We start from the raw sequence: 19,836 nt of genomic DNA, 5'->3' as shown, positions 1-19,836 counted from the left end.
GTGAGTTAGGGACCAGACTGATCATGGCGGAGCAGGTGCCTGCGGCACACAGTAGGCGCTCAGTCCGTGCTCACTGAGCACAAGGCTCTGGCTCTGGCTGGAGGAACCCCCGCCCCCGAGCTGAGCTGTGCCCTGGCCACCGCCCTCTGAGGTGAGAGCCACCTGCGCCCCAAAGCTCCCTGCACGCCGGCCCTGGAGCTCCCGCCCCACCACCCGCAGCTGCCTATGCTCCCCGCCCTGCTGGGGAATGCCGGCCCCAGAGCCGATAAGGAGAAGGAAAGGCCTGGAGGAGCTCAGCCCCTTCCTGGCAGGGGCGGGGCGGGGCGGGGCGGGTGGGCGGCTCCTCCCTGCTCCGTGGGAGCCGAGAGGCCAGGCGTGTCCTGTGCACCTTCCTGGCTGGCCGGGCCCCTGCGCTGCGGGCCTCTCCTGGGCACCCCGGGAGCGGCAGCGGAGGACAGGGTGTTTCCCCGCCCTGCTGCCCAGGTAAGCGCCGCGCTCGGGCACCTGCGGGGCAGGGCGGGGGCGCCCGCGGCAGGGCGGCCAAATAGGCTTGGTCGGTGCAGCGAGAGGTGGAGCCGGAGCCGGACGGCTGGGCGGCAGGTGTGACGTGGGATCCGTGGACTGGGCTGGGGGGGGACTCACGGGGAGGCGTGGCCGTGGGTGAGCGACTCCGCCCTCCGGGAGTTTTCCTGTTGGGTCCGCAGGCTGTCAGCCCTGCAGCTGACCGCAGCAGCCCCGGGCCAGTGACCCCAGAGAGGGACCCCGGGCCCGGGCCAGGTCCTGCACCCACCTGCACCCACTCTGCCTGGTGCTGCCAGCGCCGGGGCGGGGGGGGGGTCCAGCCTGCAGGGGTGGGCTGGGCGCAGGGCGGAGGCGGGGATGTGGAGGCTGAGCCTAGCTCTGGGTGGAATGCGGTGGACTTTGCCCAGGCTGCCCTGGGGCAAGGACAGGGCTCGGCCCGCCCCCCCAGGGAAGGCGGCCTCTGTGGCTGCATGGAGGAGGTGTCCTGATTCCCAGAGACAGCAGAGCCAGCTCACCAGGAGGCTGCCGGGACGGTGAGGGGGCAGGGAGGGGGCAGGGAGGGGGCAGGGAGGGGGGAGAGTGAGGGGGCAGGGAGGGGGCAGGGAGGGGGCAGGGAGGGGGGAGAGTGAGGGGGCAGGGAGGGGGCAGGGAGGGGGGAGAGTGAGGGGGCAGGGAGGGGGGAGAGTGAGGGGGGACAGTGAGGGGACAGTGAGGGGGACAGTGAGGGGGACAGTGAGGGGGAAAGTGAGGGGGCAGGGAGGGGACAGTGAGGGGGGAGAGTGAGGGGGCAGGGAGGGGGGAGAGTGAGGGGGCACAGTGAGGGGGAGAGTGAGGGGGACAGTGAGGGGGGACAGTGAGGGGGCACAGTGAGGGGAGAGTGAGGGGGGACAGTGAGGGGGGGAGTGAGGGGGCAGGGAGGGGACAGTGAGGGGGGAGAGTGAGGGGGCAGGGAGGGGGGAGAGTGAGGGGGCAGGGAGGGGACAGTGAGGGGGGAGAGTGAGGGGGCAGGGAGGGGGGAGAGTGAGGGGAGAGTGAGGGGAGAGTGAGGGGAGAGAGTGAGGGGAGAGTGAGGGGGCACAGTGAGGGGACAGTGAGGGGGCAGGGAGGGGGCAGGGAGGGGGGAAAGTGAGGGGGGAGAGTGAGGGGAGAGTGAGGGGGCACAGTGAGGGGACAGGGAGGGGGGACAGTGAGGGGGCAGGGAGGGGACAGTGAGGGGGGAGAGTGAGGGGGACAGTGAGGGGGCAGTGAGGGGGGAGAGTGAGGGGGGACAGTGAGGGGAGAGTGAGGGGGGAGAGTGAGGGGAGAGTGAGGGGGGAGAGTGAGGGGGGAGAGTGAGGGGGCAGGGAGGGGACAGTGAGGGGGGAGAGTGAGGGGGGAGAGTGAGGGGGCAGGGAGGGGACAGTGAGGGGGCACAGTGAGGGGGGACAGTGGGGGGGGACAGTGAGGGGGCACAGTGAGGGGAGAGTGAGGGGGGAGAGTGAGAGGGGAGAGTGGGGGGAACAGTGAGGGGGGAGAGTGGGGGGGGACAGTGAGAGGGGAGAGTGAGGGGGGAGAGTGAGGGGACAGTGAGGGGGGAGAGTGAGGGGGGAGAGTGAGGGAGGAGAGTGAGGGGGGAGAGTGAGGGGAGAGTGAGGGGGAAGAGTGAGGGGTGAACGAGGAGGGACAGTGAGGAGGGGACAGTGATGGGAAGGGACAGGAGGTGGCTCTGTCCCTGTCTCTGAAGTAGCTCACACCTGCACGGATGCCGGGCTCCTGGGCAGGAGCCACAGTGCCCACTCTCCATTCCACCCCCCCCCCACTGCACCTGCTCACGTACCTGCCTTTTTAAAAAATGTGGCCGTGGCCCTGGGGAGGGCTGCAGGGCCTGGGACGGTGAGCAGGGCCGTCCAGGAGGTGCCTGCCCCCACACCCTGTCAGCTGCACGCCGGGCATCGCCCCCGGCTTTTCTCAGACCCACCTTGTGTGTGGTGACGTTTTGTTTGCTTGTTTGGGTATAGATTGATTTGTTTGAAAGGCAGACTGACTGAGGGAGAGAACGAGGACCACAGAGAGAATCTTCCATCCCCTGGTTCACTCCCCAAATGGCAGCAATGGCCGGAGCTGGGCCGGGCCGAAGCCAGGAGCCAGGAGCTTCTTCCTCCGGGTCTCCCACGCAGGTGCAGGGGCCCAGGCATCCGGGCTGTCCTCACGGCTTTCCCAGGCCACAGCAGGGAGCTGGGTCTGAAGTGGAGCAGCCGGGACTTGACCGTTGCTTCGCTATGGGATGCCGGGTCAGAGGTGGGGACTTGACCCTCTGTGCCCACGGCGGGTCCATTTTTGATGGCTTTTTGAGGGGCGCCGGGGGAGGGGACTCGGCAGCGTGCCCTTGATGGGCTGCCCCCTGAGCTTCTCAGGGTGCTGCTGGGGTCGCCTTGCGCTGTCACAGCAGGGCACGCGCTGTGGGCAGGGCCCCCTGGATGTGGCCGTGACCTGGCCATGGCTGCCAGGTTCCTCCTCCGCAGGGCTGGGGTGGCCCCGGGCACAGCCCCTCCCCCTGAGGGTGGAGCGCCTGGGGCTCCACCCAGAGCCGTCCTCTCCCCCTCCCCCTCCCCACTTGCTGAGCCTGGGGGTGTTTGTGCGAGAGCCTCACACCACAGGCAGCAATGTCCCTCTCCTTCCCCGGGGCTCCTGTGTCCCCTCTGCTGCGGGGTGGAGGCCCCTGGCAGGCTCTGAGAGACCCCAGCTACACTTGGTCCAGGACCTCGGCGGGCACAGGCGAGCAGAGCAGGGTTTACGGAAAGGCAAAGGGGGCAGCGCGCACAGCAGTGCAGGAGAGAGAGAGGGAGGGGGAGAGAGAGAGAGAGGGAGGGAGAGAGGGAGGGAGGGAGAGAGGGAGGGAGGGAGGGAGAGAGGGAGGGAGGGAGAGGGAGAGAGGGAGGGAGGGAGAGAGGGAGGGAGGGAGAGAGGGAGGGAGGGAGGGAGGAAGAGACAGAGAGAGAGAGGGGGAGGGAGGGAGGGAGGGAGGGAGGGAGGGAAGGAGGGAGAGAGAGGGAGGGAGGGAGGGAGGGAGGGAGGGAAGGAGGGAGAGAGAGGGAGGGAGGGAGAGAAAGAGAGAAAGAAGGAGAGGGAGGGAGGGAGGGAAGGAGGGAGAGAGAGGGAGGGAGAGAGAGGGAGGGAGGGAGAGAGGGAGGGAGAGAGGGAGAGGGAGAGAGAGAGGGAGGAAGAGAGAGGGAGGGAGGGAGAGAAAGAGAGAGAGAGGGAGGGAGAGAGAGAGGAGAGAGAGGGAGGGAGAGAGAGAGAAGGAGGGAGAGAGAGAGATGGAGGGAGGGAAGGAGGGAGAGAGAGAGAGGGAGGGAAGGAGGGAGAGAGAGAGGGAGGGATGGAGGGAGGGAGAGAGAGAGAGAGAGGGAGGAAGAGAGAGGGAGGGAGGGAGAGAAAGAGAGAGAGAGGGAGGGAGAGAGAGGAGAGAGAGAGAAGGAGGGAGAGAGAGATGGAGGGAGGGAAGGAGGGTGAGAGAGAGGGAGAGACAGAGAGAGAGAGAGGGAGGGAGAGAAAGAGAGAGAGAGAGGGAGAGAAGGGTGGGAGAGAGCGAGCGCCAGCCGCCCCGGCCCCAGCTGCATCTCCCTTTGTAGGGAAGGGGTGGGCTTGTTGGGGGGGCAGCTGGAAAGTGAGTCCGAGTGCAGGAGGAGGGGTGGGGGACCGGGTCTTCAGCCTTGTGGAGTCCGCGCAGAACCGGGGCTCCTCACCCCTCCCTGACGCCCCCCCCCACACACACATCGTTTTGACATGCCTCCTCCTGGAGAGATGCATTCAGCCACCCATTCGTTCCGTCCCGCCTCGCCTCCCCTGCTGCCAGCCAGCCCCGCGTGTTCCCTCACCCGGTACCGAATCAGCATCCATCAGAGGTGCTGAGCGGCTGGACCAGGCCCAAGCCCCCAAGCCGTGTCTGTTCTTGGGAGCCTTTGGCTGACCCCTGCCAGGCCCTGAGTGTATGGGAGGGGCCTTCAGAAAGTCCCTGGGAGGGGCGGGCAGCCCGAGCGGTTGAGCTGGTTACACCACTCGCGTTCAGAACCTGAGCACCTGCGGCTGATTCTCCGCTGTCTCCGGACTCTGGCTGTGTCCTGGAGCTCAGCACGGGGCTCCCCCGCGGTGGGCAGGCACCCCACCTGCCAGTCACAGGAGCTGCTTCCCTTCGCGGGGCTCCCCTTCTGCACACGGGGCAGCGGCAGAGCCGGGCTGACAGCCAGGGCAGAGCTGTGCTGAGCCGGCTAGGGTGGGAGGGAACAGGTACCGGTGTGTGGTGCGCTGCCCTCGTGGACAGAGCAGGGCTGTGCCAGGGCAAAGCAGGTGGAGGACACGCCCCATCACCCAGCGGTGAGGGGAGCCCCAGGGCTCACACCTGGCCCCCTCCGGAGCAGGGGCCCTGGCCACACCCTCCGTGGGTCGCCTGGGAAACAGCTCAGCTGGCAGCCAGGTGTGCAGAGTGTGCAGGTGGAACATGGGCTGCCCAGGAGCTGCAGCCCGGAGCCCACCTGCAGCAGGGGCCCGTGGCAGGGGATGCCACCTGCTGGCCATGGCCCAGGCTGCCGGGCGTGCTTCCCACCCCCCCAAGTAGGCAGGGGGGGTCCCAGGAGCCCACGCCAGCTCCAAGCCTGAGACCTCCCAGCCCTGGGGCGTGAGACCCTACCTCGCTCCTCTGCGGGGGTGGGAGGAGGGCTCGTGCACGGAGCAAGCTCAGCCCTGGGTGGAAGTTCCCAAAGCAGCACAAATGTGCCGCCCCCACCCCCGCCCCGGGAGCAGAGGGGAGTGGCTGCTCAGGGTCAGAGGTCGGGGCCAGCAGGGGCCTGGAAGGGAAGGGGGGCCAGAGGGCGGGAGGTGCAGGTGCCAGGGGCAGGTGGCGTGGGGATGAGGCTGGCCAGCGTGGCTGGGAGGGAGCCAGCTGGGCGCGGTGGAAGAACTGAAGTGCCCCTGACGCTGTCTGCTGAGGCTGGGAAAGGTGGGCGGGCCCCTCCCGGCTGTGGGATGCCCCGGCCACCCCCGGGCAAGCGCCGGACGCAGTGGCTCAGTCCTGTCTGATGCACAGCCAGCATGGAGCCTGGCGGCCGGTGTGGCTGCCCGTCAGGGAGTGGGGGCTGCTGGGGAGGCAGAGGCCCCGAAGAGCCGGGGCAGCTGGTGCGTTGGGGAGAGCCGGGGAGGCCGCGCTGGGCAGGGGCCATGGAGGGGGCTGTGGCCGCTGGACGCCCGAGTGCCAGTGGGGAGGCTGCAGCCCCACCTGGGAGTAGTCTTGGCTGGGAGGCGTTGGAGGGGTGCCGGGGCCGGCTCAGTGCCTGTGCTAGCCCAGTCAGCATCAACCCAGAAAATGCAGGGGATCCCCGTCAGGGTGCCACAGCCTGGCTCAGGAATGTGGGCTCAGGGGAGAGGGACCCACGCATCAGGGTACCCCCCGTCTCCTCTGTAAGCTGGGATCTGACTTCCCCGGGCTCTTGGGGACCCCCTGTTCCTGCCTGCTCTGTGCACCCCTGTCCCCGTCACCCCACTACCCGCTGGCCAGGGGCTGGGGGTGGGACGGAGGGTCCTGCAGTGGGGGGGAGGTCCCCACTCACAGCACCCTGGCTGGCCCTGGAAGGCCTGGGTGTCGTGCGGAGTTGGCTGCCTGCCCACAGCGGACGAGGCCCTCGGAAAATCCCCCTGGCCCCGGGCCAAGGGCACAGCTGCAGAGACAAACAGGATACGGGGTCTCGGGCCACAGCGGGGTCCGTGGCCGGCACAGGAAGTGCCTGTGGCCCCGAAGGGACGTGGAGCCTGTCCGGGCCTCTGGGAGAACAGGCAGAGGGCAGCCCAGCAGCCCGGCGTCTTCACTCACGCTCGGGACTCGGGCAGCGCGTGGGGGCGGGGGCAGCTGGGGACCGACCCACACCTGGGGCCCATCTCCCAGGGCAGAGTGAGGCCCTGGTGCCCACCCCCACTCATCTGCACAGCCCCCGGGCCTCCCTGAGCAGGGGGCTCCAGCCCTGGCCTGGGAGGCCATGCCCGGCGGTGCACAGAGGCCAGGGGACCGAACCCGGGATGTGGGTCTCTGCACTTAGCTGTCCAGTGTGGTCCCCCGGGCTCTTGGGGATCCGAGGCTGCAGGCGGGGCCATCACTGGCACTGGGGGGGGATCAGACACCACAGCGCGGCTGTGCCCCAGCCCTGCTCCAGCCCCTGGGAACATTCAGGTGTCTCTTGGAGCCAGGCCACAACACATCCTGCCCTGCCAGGCTTCCTGCAGGAGGCGACACCCTGGGGATGCACGGGTGACGGGGTCCCCACCCTGTGTGGAGAAGACTCGCCGGGGCTGGGGGCGGTACAGGTGGGGTGGGGCAGGCACAGCCGGGGGCACCCGCAGGTTCTGAGGTGCTTGTGGGAGGGGGAGTTTGGGCACCTGCTTCTGCACATAGTGGGTGCCCGGGTGGCGGCTCACCCAGAGGGCAGCCGAGCGGGGGCGGGGCCGGCGCCAAATGGCCCCACCCTATAGCGGGGTACCAGCCTGGTCCAGCTCCCAGGCAGGGGGCTGCAGCAGGGGGAGCTATGTGAGGGGTGCAGTCCCAGCTCCGAGGAATGCAAGGGGGTCGAGCAGGGGCAGGTGCGTGCGTGCAGGATCAGGGCAGTCGTGGGGGCCGGGGCCTTGCTCGGTCCACCTGTGTGTGACCAGGCAGGGGCTCGAGGGGCCGCGCCCCCAGGCCTGCTGCACACGCCCCTGCCCTGCCCTCCGCCCGCAGCTGTGCGCGCCGTCTTCTTCGGAACAGTCTTTGCCCAGCCACTAAGTGAAGGGTCTTGAGCTGAGCTGTGGGGGCTGCGGAGGTGTGGACGGCAGGGCCTGCACCCCAAACCAGGCTCGGGTCCCTAAAGAGAGCTGAGGAGGCATGGGCGCCAAGGAGGCGGCCACAGGGAGACCCGGGTGGTCGCAGCGGCCACACGGGAGCCAGGAGGGGCAGGGACGAGCCCCACCCCCGCCCCGCAGAGCCTCTGAGGGGCACAGTCCCGCCCACACCGGGATTCGGACGTTGGGCCTGCAGGAGTGCCAGAGAGGGTGCTGGGGTGGGAGCGGCCCCGCGGGGCGCAGTGGGCGGCGGGATCGGAGGCAGCAGGAAACACGTTTGCTGCACCGGGTGCCCTCGCTGTCTCTGCCCGTCTCTCCGGGTGCTGGCGGTGTGGACAGCGGGGCCTGGCTGGCCGGAGAGGCTAACAAACCCGGCGCAGGACTGGGGCCGGTGCTGGACCCGAGCGGGCTCAGGCTGGGCGGTGACCCCGCTTCTGTAGCTGCTCCCTCGCGACTGGCTCTGGCCTCGTGAGCAGTGATTTGGGGGTGACTCTGTGACTTTGGGGGTGGTGTAGAGGATGCTGGGAGCAGGGGAGAGGCGGGACTCCTGGGAGGGGCGGGATTCCTAGGAGGGGTGTGGCGCTGGAGAGGCGCAGACTGGGCTGGCCCTGACCACTGACCACTGGCGTGGCTTTCCGCGGGTGCTGTCCCCCAGGGGACACGATCTGGAGACACCTTTGGCAGAGGGACCAGGAGGCCCCTGACACGGCCACAGCAAAGCGCCCTGCCGTGCCCCTGACCCCCACGCACCCGTGACGGGGACTGGCCAGGCTCCAAAGGGCAGCAGTGTCAGCCTCAGCGTCCCCGGGTTTCCGGGCAAGATGGTCGGGCCGAGCCCAGAGACAGAGGCAGGCAGGGGAAAGGTTCCCTTCTGGAAGCCGGGCCCTGGGACAAGAGTGGCCTCTGGGTGTGCGGTGGGCGCCTTCCCGCCCAAGCAGCCGGCAGGGAGGGGTTTCCGGGAGCGGCTGCAGGTGGAGGCGCGTGTGGGCCGTCAATCAGGCTCCCTGGAGGTCTGCGTGGAGGCGGCCTGACCACGGGGCTCTGCTGTCGGCCGCGTGGCTGCACCCCTCTCCTCGGCTGTATGGGGGGGGTGGCCTTTCCAAGTGGTCCCCTCACCCTGGAATTCCCAGGCAAACACTCCCCGTTCACCAGCACGGCCGGTTCCCAGCCCCGGCGCCGGCCCAGCTCAGCTCCCTGGGGAAGGGGCCAGGCCGGCCCCGCTTCCCGCTGCCTCGGCCGAGCCCAGCAGCTCACGGAGCCCCTGGTCCCTCGTCTGTCACATGGGCACATCACTGTGCAGCAGGAGGGAATGAGCCCGGTTTTGTCAAACCAGACCACGTGCGCAAAGCGTCCCTGTACGCCTGTCAGCTCCCCCTTGCCCGGGACCCGGGGCTGGGCCGGCAGCTGCCCCCGTCCTGCCCCCAGCACCCCTGCGTCACAGAGGACAGCACAGTACCCGGGGCCGAGCTCAGTTCCTGCTTCTGCTCAGAGCTCTCGCGGGACCGCGAGCGGGGCCGGCCTCCATGCCCAGGCCTGGCTGGGAGTTCCTGCTCCTCTCTGGGGTCAGGCGGAGCCAGCACGGAGACCAAGGCCCTGAGGCCCGGGGCTGAGGAGGTGAGGCTGGGGGGCGGGGAGCAGGGCTCCCCGGAGGTTCTGCTGCCCGGGCCCCCTGCACCTGCGTGCGTGCGTGCGTGCGTGTGCATCTGTGGGGTCATGCACGTGTGCACTGTGTGTGCACGTGCACGCGTGTGTGTGCAGAAGTGGAAGGGGAACAGAGACTCCGAGGAGGCTGGCAGGGTGCAGGGTGGGCAGCTGGAGGACTTCCCCATCCGGGGGCCAGGCGGGAGCAGCAGCCTGGGGGCTGGCAGCGGGCAGGCGGGGACAGGCCTGGCGCGCCCGCCCAGGAAGGAGCTAATGATCAACCGGCCGGCCGGCCGCTCTGTCCCCGGCCCCCAGGCGCGGGGAGGAAGTGGGGCAGGAAGCAGGGGGCGGTGGCGGCCGCCCTGCAGTCAGCTGGGCTGTGGGCGGCCCCTGCCCGTCCTGTCTGGGCCAGCACTGAAATCAGGGAGCGGCTGCCGGGCTGGGAGCTGCCTCTGGGGAGCAGAGGGGCAGGTACTGGGCACGAGGGTAGGGACGGGGCCGGTCGGCTGTCCGGTGGCAGCTGGGGAGCAGCAGCCCCGGGTGGGGGGAGCTGTTCGCTCCCAGGCCTGCTGGGACCTCAGCCAGGCACTGCCGGCCAGTGCACGCTAACGGTGACTTCGGGTTTGCCTTAACGCCACTACCTCTGTGACCCCCGGCCTGGCGGGACGCTCAGCAGGTGTGTCCTGGGGTCCTGGGTCAGGGAGGGCTGGAGGGCCCCCAGCCCTGGGATGGTGCCAGCCACGTCGCAGACCCACGGGTGGGCAGCGCCACGGCGGTGCTGACCTGGCCACTCTGAGGCCGCCACTGCGCTCTGCCCCACCCACCGAGCGGGACGAGGGCGGGCCTGTGCCCGCGCACCCTGGGCCTCTCTGGGCTCAGAGGAGACAGCAGCGCAGCCCCGTGGGGGAGGGGCTCCTGGCTGAGCCAGGAGGGGGGGTGGGGGCAGGAGGCGGGCCTGTCAAGGTTAAGGGGGCGGACAAGCATGGAGTGGCCCCCCGGGCAGACCTCGCCTTGCCCGGATGGTGTGGCTCTGGCCAGGCCTGGAGCAGGGGCAGCGAGGTGCCTGTCCTGGGGGCCGTCCCGGGACGGCAGCGCTGTGTGAGCAGGCGGGCTGGCCCGCGTGGGCACCGTGCCGGCGCCTCGGCTATCGCTCTCCAGGGTGCTGTGGCTCAGGTCCACCCGCCACACCGCTGGGAGAGCCCAGGCCCAGGAGGCGTTGCAAGGGCTGTGTGGCGGGCGGAGGGACTGCACGTGTGTCCTCTCAGCGGAGTCAGGGTGTGGCCGGGCCGCGTCCTCCCGGGGTCCTGGGGACGACCCTTCGGGCTGCAGCTCCGGCGGGCTCCAGGCACTTCCTGGTCATGGCAGCAGCCCCCGACCCCTGCCTGTGTCTGGTGGCCACATCCTCACTCCTCATGTCTGTTTTTTCAGGATGTATAGATTTCTTGAAAGTGGGGGTGGGTGACAGGGAGAGAGACCTTCCACCTGCTGGCTCACTCTCTCCTGCCTGCATGGGACGAGCTGGGCCAGGCCGAGGCTCCACTCGAGCCCCCACGTGGGCCGTCATCGGTCGCCTCCCAGGTGCGTCAGCCCAGAGCTGGACCGGGATCTCGGAGTAGCCAGAACTGGGACCAGGCGCCCGGATGCGGGATGCCCACGCAACGCCTGCCGTCTCACGTGGACGTAGTCACGGGATACAGGTCCCGCCGTGACGTCGTCCTCACTGCCACCCACGTCATCGGCAGGCACCCTATTTTCAGGGAAGACCCCCTCTGAAGGTCCTCGCGGACGTGAACTTGGGGCGGCCCCCGTTCACCCCAGCACGTGGGGAGCCGGGACTGCGCTCCCGGTCCTTCTGGGTGGAGCCGAGGCAGCGGCCACAGCCCCACAAGGTCTGTTCAGTGCAGCCTGGAAAGCTCCGGGCAGGCTCTCCGCAGTCCGGCCTGGACCGGCTGGAACCATCTCCACCCTTGTCCTGACACGGGTTAATGAGACTGTGACCCACGCTGACAGCTGACCGCCCCTTAATCCGCCGCCCTCCTGGGGAGCCGGAGACTTCCTCCCAGTTCCTGCAGGAGGGAACTCGGGCTGTGGGGGGGTCAGCCCCACGCGTGTGTCCTGGGGCCGGGAGTACTGTCCCGAGGACCAGGGCACGCGTGCCGGCTGCGGTCTCCCCACTCGGCGGAGCTGACATCGAGGCCCAGGGCAGGGAGCCGGCCTGCAGGGACCCAGCCACTTCCTCCAGGCAGCCAGGTGGCTCGGAGCAGGGGCCGCGGGTGGCAGCTGTAGCCGCGTCCCGCCAGCAGGTGGGGAACCCTCGAGCCCAGGGCCTTCTCTTTTCTTGGGAGCTGTCCCTGAGCACCTGCTCTGAGCCAGGTCGTGGGGGCCTGGGGCCCGCCTCAAACGGGCCAGTCTCTGACCCAGGGGACGGTGGGCGTCAGGCCAGCTTGGGGACACCTGCCGGGCCTGCGGGTCAGGACATCCCCCTGGCCGGGGGCCCGAGCGGCAGGGAGGGCAGCTGCAACTCCAGAAACCATGCCGGTCAGCGGGGCCGAGTCGGCGCACTGCCAAGGTGCCCCTCTGCGGGCAGCGGGCCGGGGCCGGGCAGGGCCGTGGGCGACCGCAGGAGCCAGGCTCACCCTGGGGCAGAGTGTGGAGGGGCAGGATGCAAAGTCCACAGCTCCGGCAGCTGGGGGATGCCTGGGAGCGACTCGGGTGTGAAGGGGGGGGGGACGGCGCCCCAGGCCAGCGAGCAGAGCGAAGGCTGTGCCCCAGGCCTGCGCAGTGGGGCACTTCTGCCTTCACAGGGCGAGCATGGGGGGGGGGGGGCCTGGGGCTGAGCCCTGGCCTGCGAGGGGGAGGGGCTGTGTGCAGGACGCCACGCCCCTCGGTGTCAAATGCCCCTCTGCAGGCCTCTGCCGCAGTCCTGCCTGGGAGCGGTGGTCCCAGGCCCGGTGCAGTGGAGCTGGCGGGCAGGGGGCCCGTGGGGGTCACCCCAGAACCTCAGGCTGTTCCTTCTACAAGCCCAGCTGGCCTTGGCTACTTGGGGCCTTTGTGGGAGCCTCCCCCAGGGAGCCTTCCTGACTGGTTCCCTGCGTCAGGGTCTCTTCCCGCCACACCACTTGCTCCCGGAGCCAGACCTTTGTCTGACCCAGCTGGCGGCTCAGAGCCAGGCGCAGGGCAGGGGTCCCCGTGGTGGAGGCAACAACAAGATTCCAAAGCCGGCTCCTTCCTTCCGCACCCCCGCTGGGAGCCCAGCGTGTGCCTGTGCTGGGGCAGGATCTCTGAGCAGGGCCCGCGGAGAGGGGGAGGGGCCCCCGCCGGCTCCGCCCCCTGGCCCCGCTTCCTCTGGGGGCCGCGTCCTGCTGCTGGGCTGGGGCAGGTCCAGCTCAGGGGCTGCGGGTGGGTTCTGATCGGCCGCCACAGACAAGGAGCAAATGGCTCCTGACGGGGCGGGGGGGTGAGACCGCTCAGAGCCCTCGACTTCCTCATCTGTAAGGTGGGTGCAGGGGCTCCCCTGGGTGGGGCTCGCAAGTAGAGGTGCTTGGCTCATGGGCACCTGAGCCCGTGGAAGCCCCCGCCGTCCTGGAGCGAGCTGGGGTCAGGCGTGTTCACCGGGCTGGCACAGAGAGGGGACCAGGCTGCGTGCGTGCCCGGGGCAGTCGGGATTCTTGCCTGCTGGGGTCTGGCTGTGGCCAAGCTGCCCCTGTGTTTGGTGACAGCTGGAGTGGGCGGGGCCAGAAGAAGCGTGCCCAGCAGCCCTACCAGCCCCCTGGTCCCGCCCCTGGAAATGGACCCCAGGTCGCCCGTGTGGGGCCCCTGCCTTGTTGCTGGCTGTACGGCTCCCATGGGCCTCCTTCGGTCTGCGCAGGGCCGCGATGCCGGCTCCTCCCGCCTTCCCCCCGTAACCCTGAGACCCCAGACCCAGGCACCTCTACAGCTGCCCCTCTCCTCCCCACTTCCTGCCAGGTCCCCCACCCCAGGGGTGGCCAGGGTGCAGGTGGGAGCCAAGGCTGGAGACCACAGGGGGCCGTCCGGGCAGCGGTGGCTGGCTGCGTCCCAGCTGGTGGCAGGCCTGGGCGTCGGCCCCTCTGTGCTGTCCCCACCTAGCTCTGCACCCACCCTTGGGGCCAGCTCCTGGCACCTGGCAAGAAAGGAGGTGTGTGGGTCAGCTGGCCAGGACCTCCGCAGAGAGGGGGACGAGGTGTCCCTGGCCCGTCGCCCCACGTGCTGGACACGGAGGGAGGCCCTGTGGCCGTCCTGGGTGCGGAGGGGTGGCCTTCCCTGGGTCTTGCTCAGTGCACAGAGGCCAGACCTTGTGGCCGGGGCGTCCCTGACCACGTTGTCGCCTGCCCTCTGCCTGGGACAGACGCGGAGGGGGCGTGGCCGATCCCTGCCCCTGGCCCAGGACGTGCTGCTCACCGGCTCCATGGCTCCTGAGCCTGCGCCCGATGCTTGAAAGGGGACTCTGTGTCCTCTGTGCCCTCTGCTGGGCCCCGCAGCCGCTTACTGAGCCCGGGGGCAGGGCCTCTGCCCCCGTGAAAGACGGAGGACAGGACTGGCTCCTGGGGAGAGAGGCCTGGGGGTTCTGCCTGAAGGGGCACAGCAGTACTGGCATGTGCGAAGGCACTGGGGCAGAGGGGCACAGCACACACGAGGGACCCCAGAGCCTGCTGAGGTGGCCTGAGGGTGGGAGGGGGCCCAGGCGGCGGCCCCCTCACACCTGCGGGGGTCCTCCGCTGGTCTCAGGTGCTCTGCCCTCCTGACTCCCACTCTGACAGCCCCTCCCCCAGGAGGGCCCTCTCTGCAGCCCGCGCCCTCCTCTCTTGCAGGCGGGAGCCAGACATGCCAAGCCCTCAGCTCTGAGGCCACCGCGGGTCATGGAGCGCCTGGCGGAGGTGACGGCCGAGGAGGCGACAGCGGGGAGGCCGCCCGCAGGGCCCTCGGAAGCCAAGGCCTCAGCCAGAGACGGTGAGCACAGGGCAGGGGCCAGCCCCAGCCGCCCCCTGCATCCCACCCGTGCGCCCGTCCACCGCGGCCTCCCGGCCGTGGGCTGCCCAGCACCGCCGCTGCCCCCCAGCGCCTGCTCCCGGGGATGAGCTGGGCCCGGGGAGGCACCCATGTGGCAGGGCCTGGCTCCAGGGTCCCGGGACGCCTTGGCGAGAACCAAGCTCACAGAGGACGGGGCGGGGGCAGTGCTGGGGCCCACGGGGTCCAGAGGCTTCCGGAAGCCGTGCTGCGCCCCACAAGCCCCTGATGATGGAGGGTGGGGTCCCTGTTCCCCAGGGTGCAAACCACGCCTGTCGTGTCCCTCAGAGGCTCGCTGGCTGCGCCGGTGGTCAGCGGATGCACAGGGTGGCTGGGGCGGGGCTTGGTGGGGGCAGCTGCACTCACACCTCACGTGCAGGAGCCCGGCCCGAGCCTGAGCCCCGGTGCTGGGCACTGCCAGTGTTTTCCTGCCTGTCCCCAGGGGCCTTCCCGGGGGGCCTCCAGGAGCCGCCCCCTCCCTCCTGTCCAGGTGCTGGGTCCTTCCTTCTGCCCTGGCTCCCTGTGTGGCTGTCCTGCGCCTGCCACCCCTAGGCAGCTCTCCACCGCCCCCTCCGGCACCCCTGCCGGTGCCCGGCACCTCCAGCGGCTCTCCACCAGCCCCACTGGCCCCTGGCACCCCCGGGTGCCTCTCCCCCGGCACCCCCAGGCGGCTCTCCCCCGGCACCCCCAGGCGGCTCTCCACCAGCCCCGCTCGCACCCACTCGTCCACATTCATTCCTCGCTGGTTCCTCGGAGCACAGAGTCCCCCCACCGGGATCTGTCCGGACTCCTGGGCCACACTGGGGCTCCTGCCGCACCTCCCCGCCCCAGGCCTGGAGTGGCCATTTCTCTCCCAGAGGCCCAGGCACCCAGAAGCCCCTATCCAGTTCCTCTCTCTTCTCTGCATTTCACGGCCCGTGCTGAGCCCCTGTGTCCAGAAGGGGAGGGGCTGGCAGTGGGGTCTGACCAGGCGGGGCCAGAAACCCACAAGCCCATCACAGTGCGGGGCCAAGGAGCGAGGCTGAGCTGGGTCCTGCTCCGTCCCGGGACCCTGGGCGCTCAGCCCATTTCACAGATGAGGAAAGTGAGGGGCAGCCAGCAGGTGCCCAGGCTGAGATGCAGACTTGCAGAGTGTGGGTGACAAGGAGCCGGCCACGAGGACCGGGGCCCAGGGGCACGATGGCCTGGGGGACTGAGGTGCCAGTGGGGGCGGGGTCTCGGCCGCCAGACTGCACCTGTGTCCCGGCCTCTCCTCTGCTCCAACCCCACGTCCCCATGGCCCCACACCCAGAGAGCGCGAGTGCAGGCAGGTCGGGGCTGGGGTGTCGGCAGCTTGCACGTCCTGCCCTTGACCATGGCCGCCGGCTGTGTTGCAGACATGGCCCCTCCTGCTGGCCTCGCTGACCCAGCCGCTGGGACCCCTCCTGGCCAGATGGGAGTGTACCCCACAGGTAAGGCCCTGGGCCCGGGGACAGCCAACTCGGGCTTCTCGTCCTGGGGCCCCAGCCTTCCTGCCTTACAACCACGGGGGTGGGGGGTGGGGGGCTGGAGGGGGGGGGCTAGTGGAATGCACATGCCCAGGTCCTGAGCCCAGTTCTGAATCAGGTGGAGGGAAGGCCCGGGGGCTGAGCCTCACTGGCCCAGGGGAGCTGCCCAGTGGGGGACGCGGTCCCGAGGCCCCATGAGGGAAGGGAAGGGCCCTGGGAGAGACCTGGGGCCAGGCTCCCCGGGGAGGGGGCGAGGATGGAGGGTGACACCGCAGGTGGGAATGGGGGACCCCGGGCTGAGGGTCAGGTTGTACCTAACAGGGTGGGAGGGCCAGGCACGGGCGGCCCAGCTCAGGCCCGAGGGGGCCAGGCCATGCGGGGGGCGGGCAAGGGTGGTGCTGGGCCTGAGCCGCTGGGGTTGGGGCTGGGCTGATGCATGTAGGAGGAGGGAGGGGCCCGTTGAGGGGGACGGGGCTGAGGTTTCCGGGGGAGTGGACGCCCCATCTGGAGCTGGGGCTGCGGGGAGGAGGCGCTGGGCGCCCGTTTGCTGAGCGGCCGCTCTGCCCCGTGCGTCCACCTCCCCCCTCCCCTGAAGCCCAGGCCGGGGAGAGAAACGGCTGCCCCTGGCTGGGGTTTTGGCCCGGTAACAGCCCCCTTCTCCGCCATGAGCCCAGTGGCTCCCGAGCTCTCGCGGCGAGGGGAGGGACCGCGCCCCAGCACCCCCAGCCTGGACCCCATGAACGGTCCGAGCCCCGTCCGTGCCCCGCAGACCTGATCCTGCAGCTGCTGGCCGTGCGGGCGCAGAGCGGGCGGCCAGACCCGGGCCTGCAGCAGCTGGTGCGGCGCCGCCTGCGCCTTCTGGAGAGCGACAGCCGGGAGGTGGCCCGTGCGCTCGGGGTGAGTCCGGGAGGGTGAGCGCGGGTGGGGCCGGGGCCGGGGCACAGAGGCTGGGCTGGGGCGGGGCGGGGGCCCTGGGCCTCTGTGGCCCCAGCTTCCGGGCCACTCGCTGGGGGCTGGCATTGCACAGCACTGGGGGCTGCGTGGAGGGGGAGACCCAGGGCAAGCAGGAGGCTGGCAAGGGCTCCGGGCAGGGGTGCGCGGGTGTGGAACCCGGAGGGCCAGGCCCCAGGCAGAGGCACCTGCTTCCTTAGAGAGTGCCAGGCCCTGCTCCCCCCGTCTCCACCGACTCAGGGAACACAAAGACTGGCGGCCCTAGGCCGGGCAGGGAGGCCAGGCCGGGGCACCCAGGCCTGGGAGCAGGGCTGCAAAGGGACCGGACTGTCAAAGAGAAGCTGGCATTGCTGGCACTAGGGGAGGCCCAGAGGGCTCGGGGCCAGAGCCAGGAGGCCGCTCCCGCTCTGGGAAGGAGCCCTGGCCCCCGGGCGCTGGGAGCCATGGCGGGCTTGTGAGCAGGGGAGGTGCCGGCGCCCGCCGCCTCCACACAGAGACGCCTCCTTCCCTTGAGCCCGGTCCTGGTGCTCAGCCGGCCCCGCCGCCGGGGACGGCCCCGTTTCTGTCTCCTCGCCCGCAGGAGCTGTCGGCCAGGCTGCTGTCCATCCACAGTGACCAGGAGCGCATTCTGGTCACCTTTAAGACCTTCGAAGAAATCTGGAAGTTTTCCACGTACCACGCTCTGGGTGAGGCAGTGACGCCGGGTGTGCGGGGACACCTGCCACGCACACAGCCTGCCCCCCCTCGCTCACAGGGCCGAGCACAGGAAGCCGCGTCCGCCTCGCTGGCCTCGCTGGCCGGCCTGGGTCTGTGTCATGGGAGGGGGGAGGTGGGCTGAGCCAGGTTCATGGCCGCATGGCGCTGTGCGGCCCTGCTCCTCCGGAACGCGGGCACGAGCTGGGCTCCCCGGGCCGGGCGCAGCCCAAGACCTGTGGTCCCGACCTTGCCCGCCGTGTGCACTTCCTAAATGCCCTCTGTCACTTTGGAGGCGTGTAGGGGAGAACGCGTGGCCTTGCGGGCCAGCCCTGTCAGAAGTGACCGGCCCTGGGCTCCAGCCCCGGGGTGGGTCATCCAGGACACGGCCTGGCCGTCAGAGCTGGCACGGCCCGGGGCGGGGACAGCGCCCTGGGCTCCCGAGGGCGGGGCAGGCCCCTGGGCTCTCCCTGTGGGCCCCCCAGGCGCGCTGGCGAGCAGGCCCGGCCTTGCAGGCTTCACGCACCGCTGCCTGGAAAGCCTGCTGGTGGAGCCCGCCTTCTGGCTGCAGGCGCCCGGCGACGAGGGGGCGGCGGCCGTCCGGGTGCGCGTGGACGAGGAGGCCCTGAGGCTGACCTGCGAGAGCCTCCTTCTGCAGGAAGGTGGGTGCGGGCGGCACCCCCGGGGGGCGGGCGCCGGGGGCCTGACCCCACCCTCACTGTGAGGCCCGGGGCAGCCCCGGGGGAAGCAGGGGAAAGGGCTTGGGGGCGCCAGCCCCACCCACAATGGGGGGGGCTGAGTCAGCCGAGGGGGCAGGCAGCCGCCCCCCCCCCGCTGGCCACACTCAGAGCCGGAAGTACCCTGAGGGTCACCCCCGACCCCCACAGCCCAGTGGGGGAAACCGAGGCTGAGTCCGCATCCCCGCGCAAGTCGGGCTGAGCTGGTGGGAGGGCAGGCAGCGGGGGTCGTGCCCCCCAGTGACCCCTGTGTCCCTTTGCAGGCCCCTTCTTTGTCCTCTGTCCCGACGGCCGTGTGAGAGAGACGACCACCCCCCAGGCGCCAGGGAAGGGCCCCCCGCCCCTCAGGCGGGCCTCGGGGGCCCCGCAGGGAGAGGGGGCCCCGGAGGCCGGCTATTGGGGCCCCCACCCCAGCACGGCCTCCACGGACGAGGCAGCGGCCACACCGGAACCTCTGAGTTCGTTCCATCAGTAGGTGCCGGCCTGGGCTCTGCGTGGTGTGGGCCTCGGGGTGCGCCCCAGGCCCTGGGCTGTGCACCTGCCATGGGGGTGGGGAGAGGGTGGTGTGAGTGCCGGCAGGCCTGGCCCGGTCCCCCACGCTGCCTCCCGGCTGTAAAGCCATCCGGGGTCCGTCCCGGAGTGGACGGCACAGCAGCGCCTGGCCCGCGGTTCTCACAGACTTTCGAGGGAGCTACCAACGCGTGTACTCACAGGAGGGCACAGACACCCGGGGACTTGCACAAATCAAACCACAGGGCAGACAAAACCAGGGGGCCTGAGCACGAGAGGCGTGTAGGTCCCTGCTCACTGCTGCAGGTAGGGCAGACACTGGCCTGGGAGCTTCCTGGCAGCCAAGGTGAAAAAGGAAACTTGCTTCCTTGAATCGGTGTTAGTGATGGGGTGGGTGTGGCGCTCCTTACAGCACACCCAGGGGTTCTCCGGAGAATCTCCCAGAGGTCAGCAGTGCCCTCCCTGTGTGCTGTGGTCAGAGGCACGTGTGTCCTGCCCTCAGTAACAGGAGGGGCTGTCAATCACCTAGCCCAGCGGAGGCCCCGGGAGAGGGGCCATGTGCCCAGGTCACTTGGGAGGGGCTGTCAATCACCTAGCCCCGTGGAGGCCCCAGGAGAGGGGCCATGTGCCCAGGTCACTTGGGAGGGGCTGTCAATCACCTAGCCCCGTGGAGGCCCCGGGAGAGGGGCCATGTGCCCAGGTCACTTGGGAGGGGCTGTCAATCACCTAGCCCCGTGGAGGCCCCAGGAGAGGGGCCATGTGCCCAGGTCACTTGGGAGGGGCTGTCAATCACCTAGCCCCGTGGAGGCCCCGGGAGAGGGGCCACGTGCCCAGGTCACCCGGCAAGGAGCAGTGAGCCCGAGGCTGGGTCTCCCCGAGCCCCCCGATGCTGATGACTTGGGGGCTCCAGCTCACGGGGGTGCGGTGCCCCCAGGACCAGGCCCTGGGCTGCACCCCTGGGCAGGTGTGAGCGAGCCGCAGACACGCTTGGTCACTGCCGCCCCCTCTCCCACCTGCAGGTGGGCTCTCAGGGCCTCGTGGGACGCCGTGGACGACGCCCTGGACGGACCTGTGGTCCCCGACTGCCCGCTGATGGGTGAGCGTCTCCCCGGGGGGCGGGCCCAGCACTGGGAGGGGGTCTCTGCACCCGCCTGCCCGAGCCCTCCCCAAGCCAAAGGAGCCCTGTCCAGCCTGGGGGCCGACAGCGCGGAGCCCACGACCCCATCCCAAAGCACCCGGCCACTGCCCGGCCCTCCGGGGCCGCCTCGGAGACCCCGCGAGCCACTGAACGTGCCACGGGCGCCAGCTGGGGGCCAGGGGCCCGGCGCAGTCCTACCCGGGACCGAGTTTTCCACTCGTCCTGCGTCCGGCGGGCTGGCGGGCGGGGCCTCCTGTCCCTGGGAACTGGGCCCCGAGCCCCGGGGTGGGGG

The 19,836-nt window shown here is 70.3% G+C and overlaps 1 protein-coding gene across 6 annotated transcripts in view; it reads left to right on the top strand.

Annotated features, from left to right (window-relative positions):
- Positions 1-328: 328 nt before the first annotated feature.
- SH3TC1 (SH3 domain and tetratricopeptide repeats 1) overlaps positions 329-19,836 on the top strand; it is a 32,727-nt gene continuing 13,219 nt past the window's right edge. For 2 of the 6 annotated variants that reach the window (XM_089326892.1, XM_070068000.2), the window contains exons 1-8: positions 9,318-9,474; positions 13,833-13,971; positions 15,405-15,479; positions 16,285-16,412; positions 17,047-17,152; positions 17,675-17,821; positions 18,160-18,367; positions 19,426-19,502. In XM_089326892.1, coding sequence (XP_089183018.1) covers positions 13,881-13,971; positions 15,405-15,479; positions 16,285-16,412; positions 17,047-17,152; positions 17,675-17,821; positions 18,160-18,367; positions 19,426-19,502 — 832 coding nt within the window. In that variant the 5' untranslated portion in view covers positions 9,318-9,474; positions 13,833-13,880. Of the gene's footprint in view, positions 484-900; positions 1,056-8,846; positions 8,977-9,317; positions 9,475-9,513; positions 9,680-13,832; positions 13,972-15,404; positions 15,480-16,284; positions 16,413-17,046; positions 17,153-17,674; positions 17,822-18,159; positions 18,368-19,425; positions 19,503-19,836 lie in introns of those variants that run through there. The other 4 variants (XM_070067996.2, XM_070067997.2, XM_070067994.2 and 1 more) reach the window with 4 other exon arrangements.

Source organism: Oryctolagus cuniculus, chromosome 2 (assembly GCF_051225735.1).
Source record: "Oryctolagus cuniculus isolate XC-2025 breed Fujian yellow rabbit chromosome 2, ASM5122573v1, whole genome shotgun sequence".
Lineage (NCBI taxonomy): Eukaryota > Metazoa > Chordata > Mammalia > Lagomorpha > Leporidae > Oryctolagus > Oryctolagus cuniculus.
This window is presented reverse-complemented; position numbering and strand designations above follow the sequence as displayed.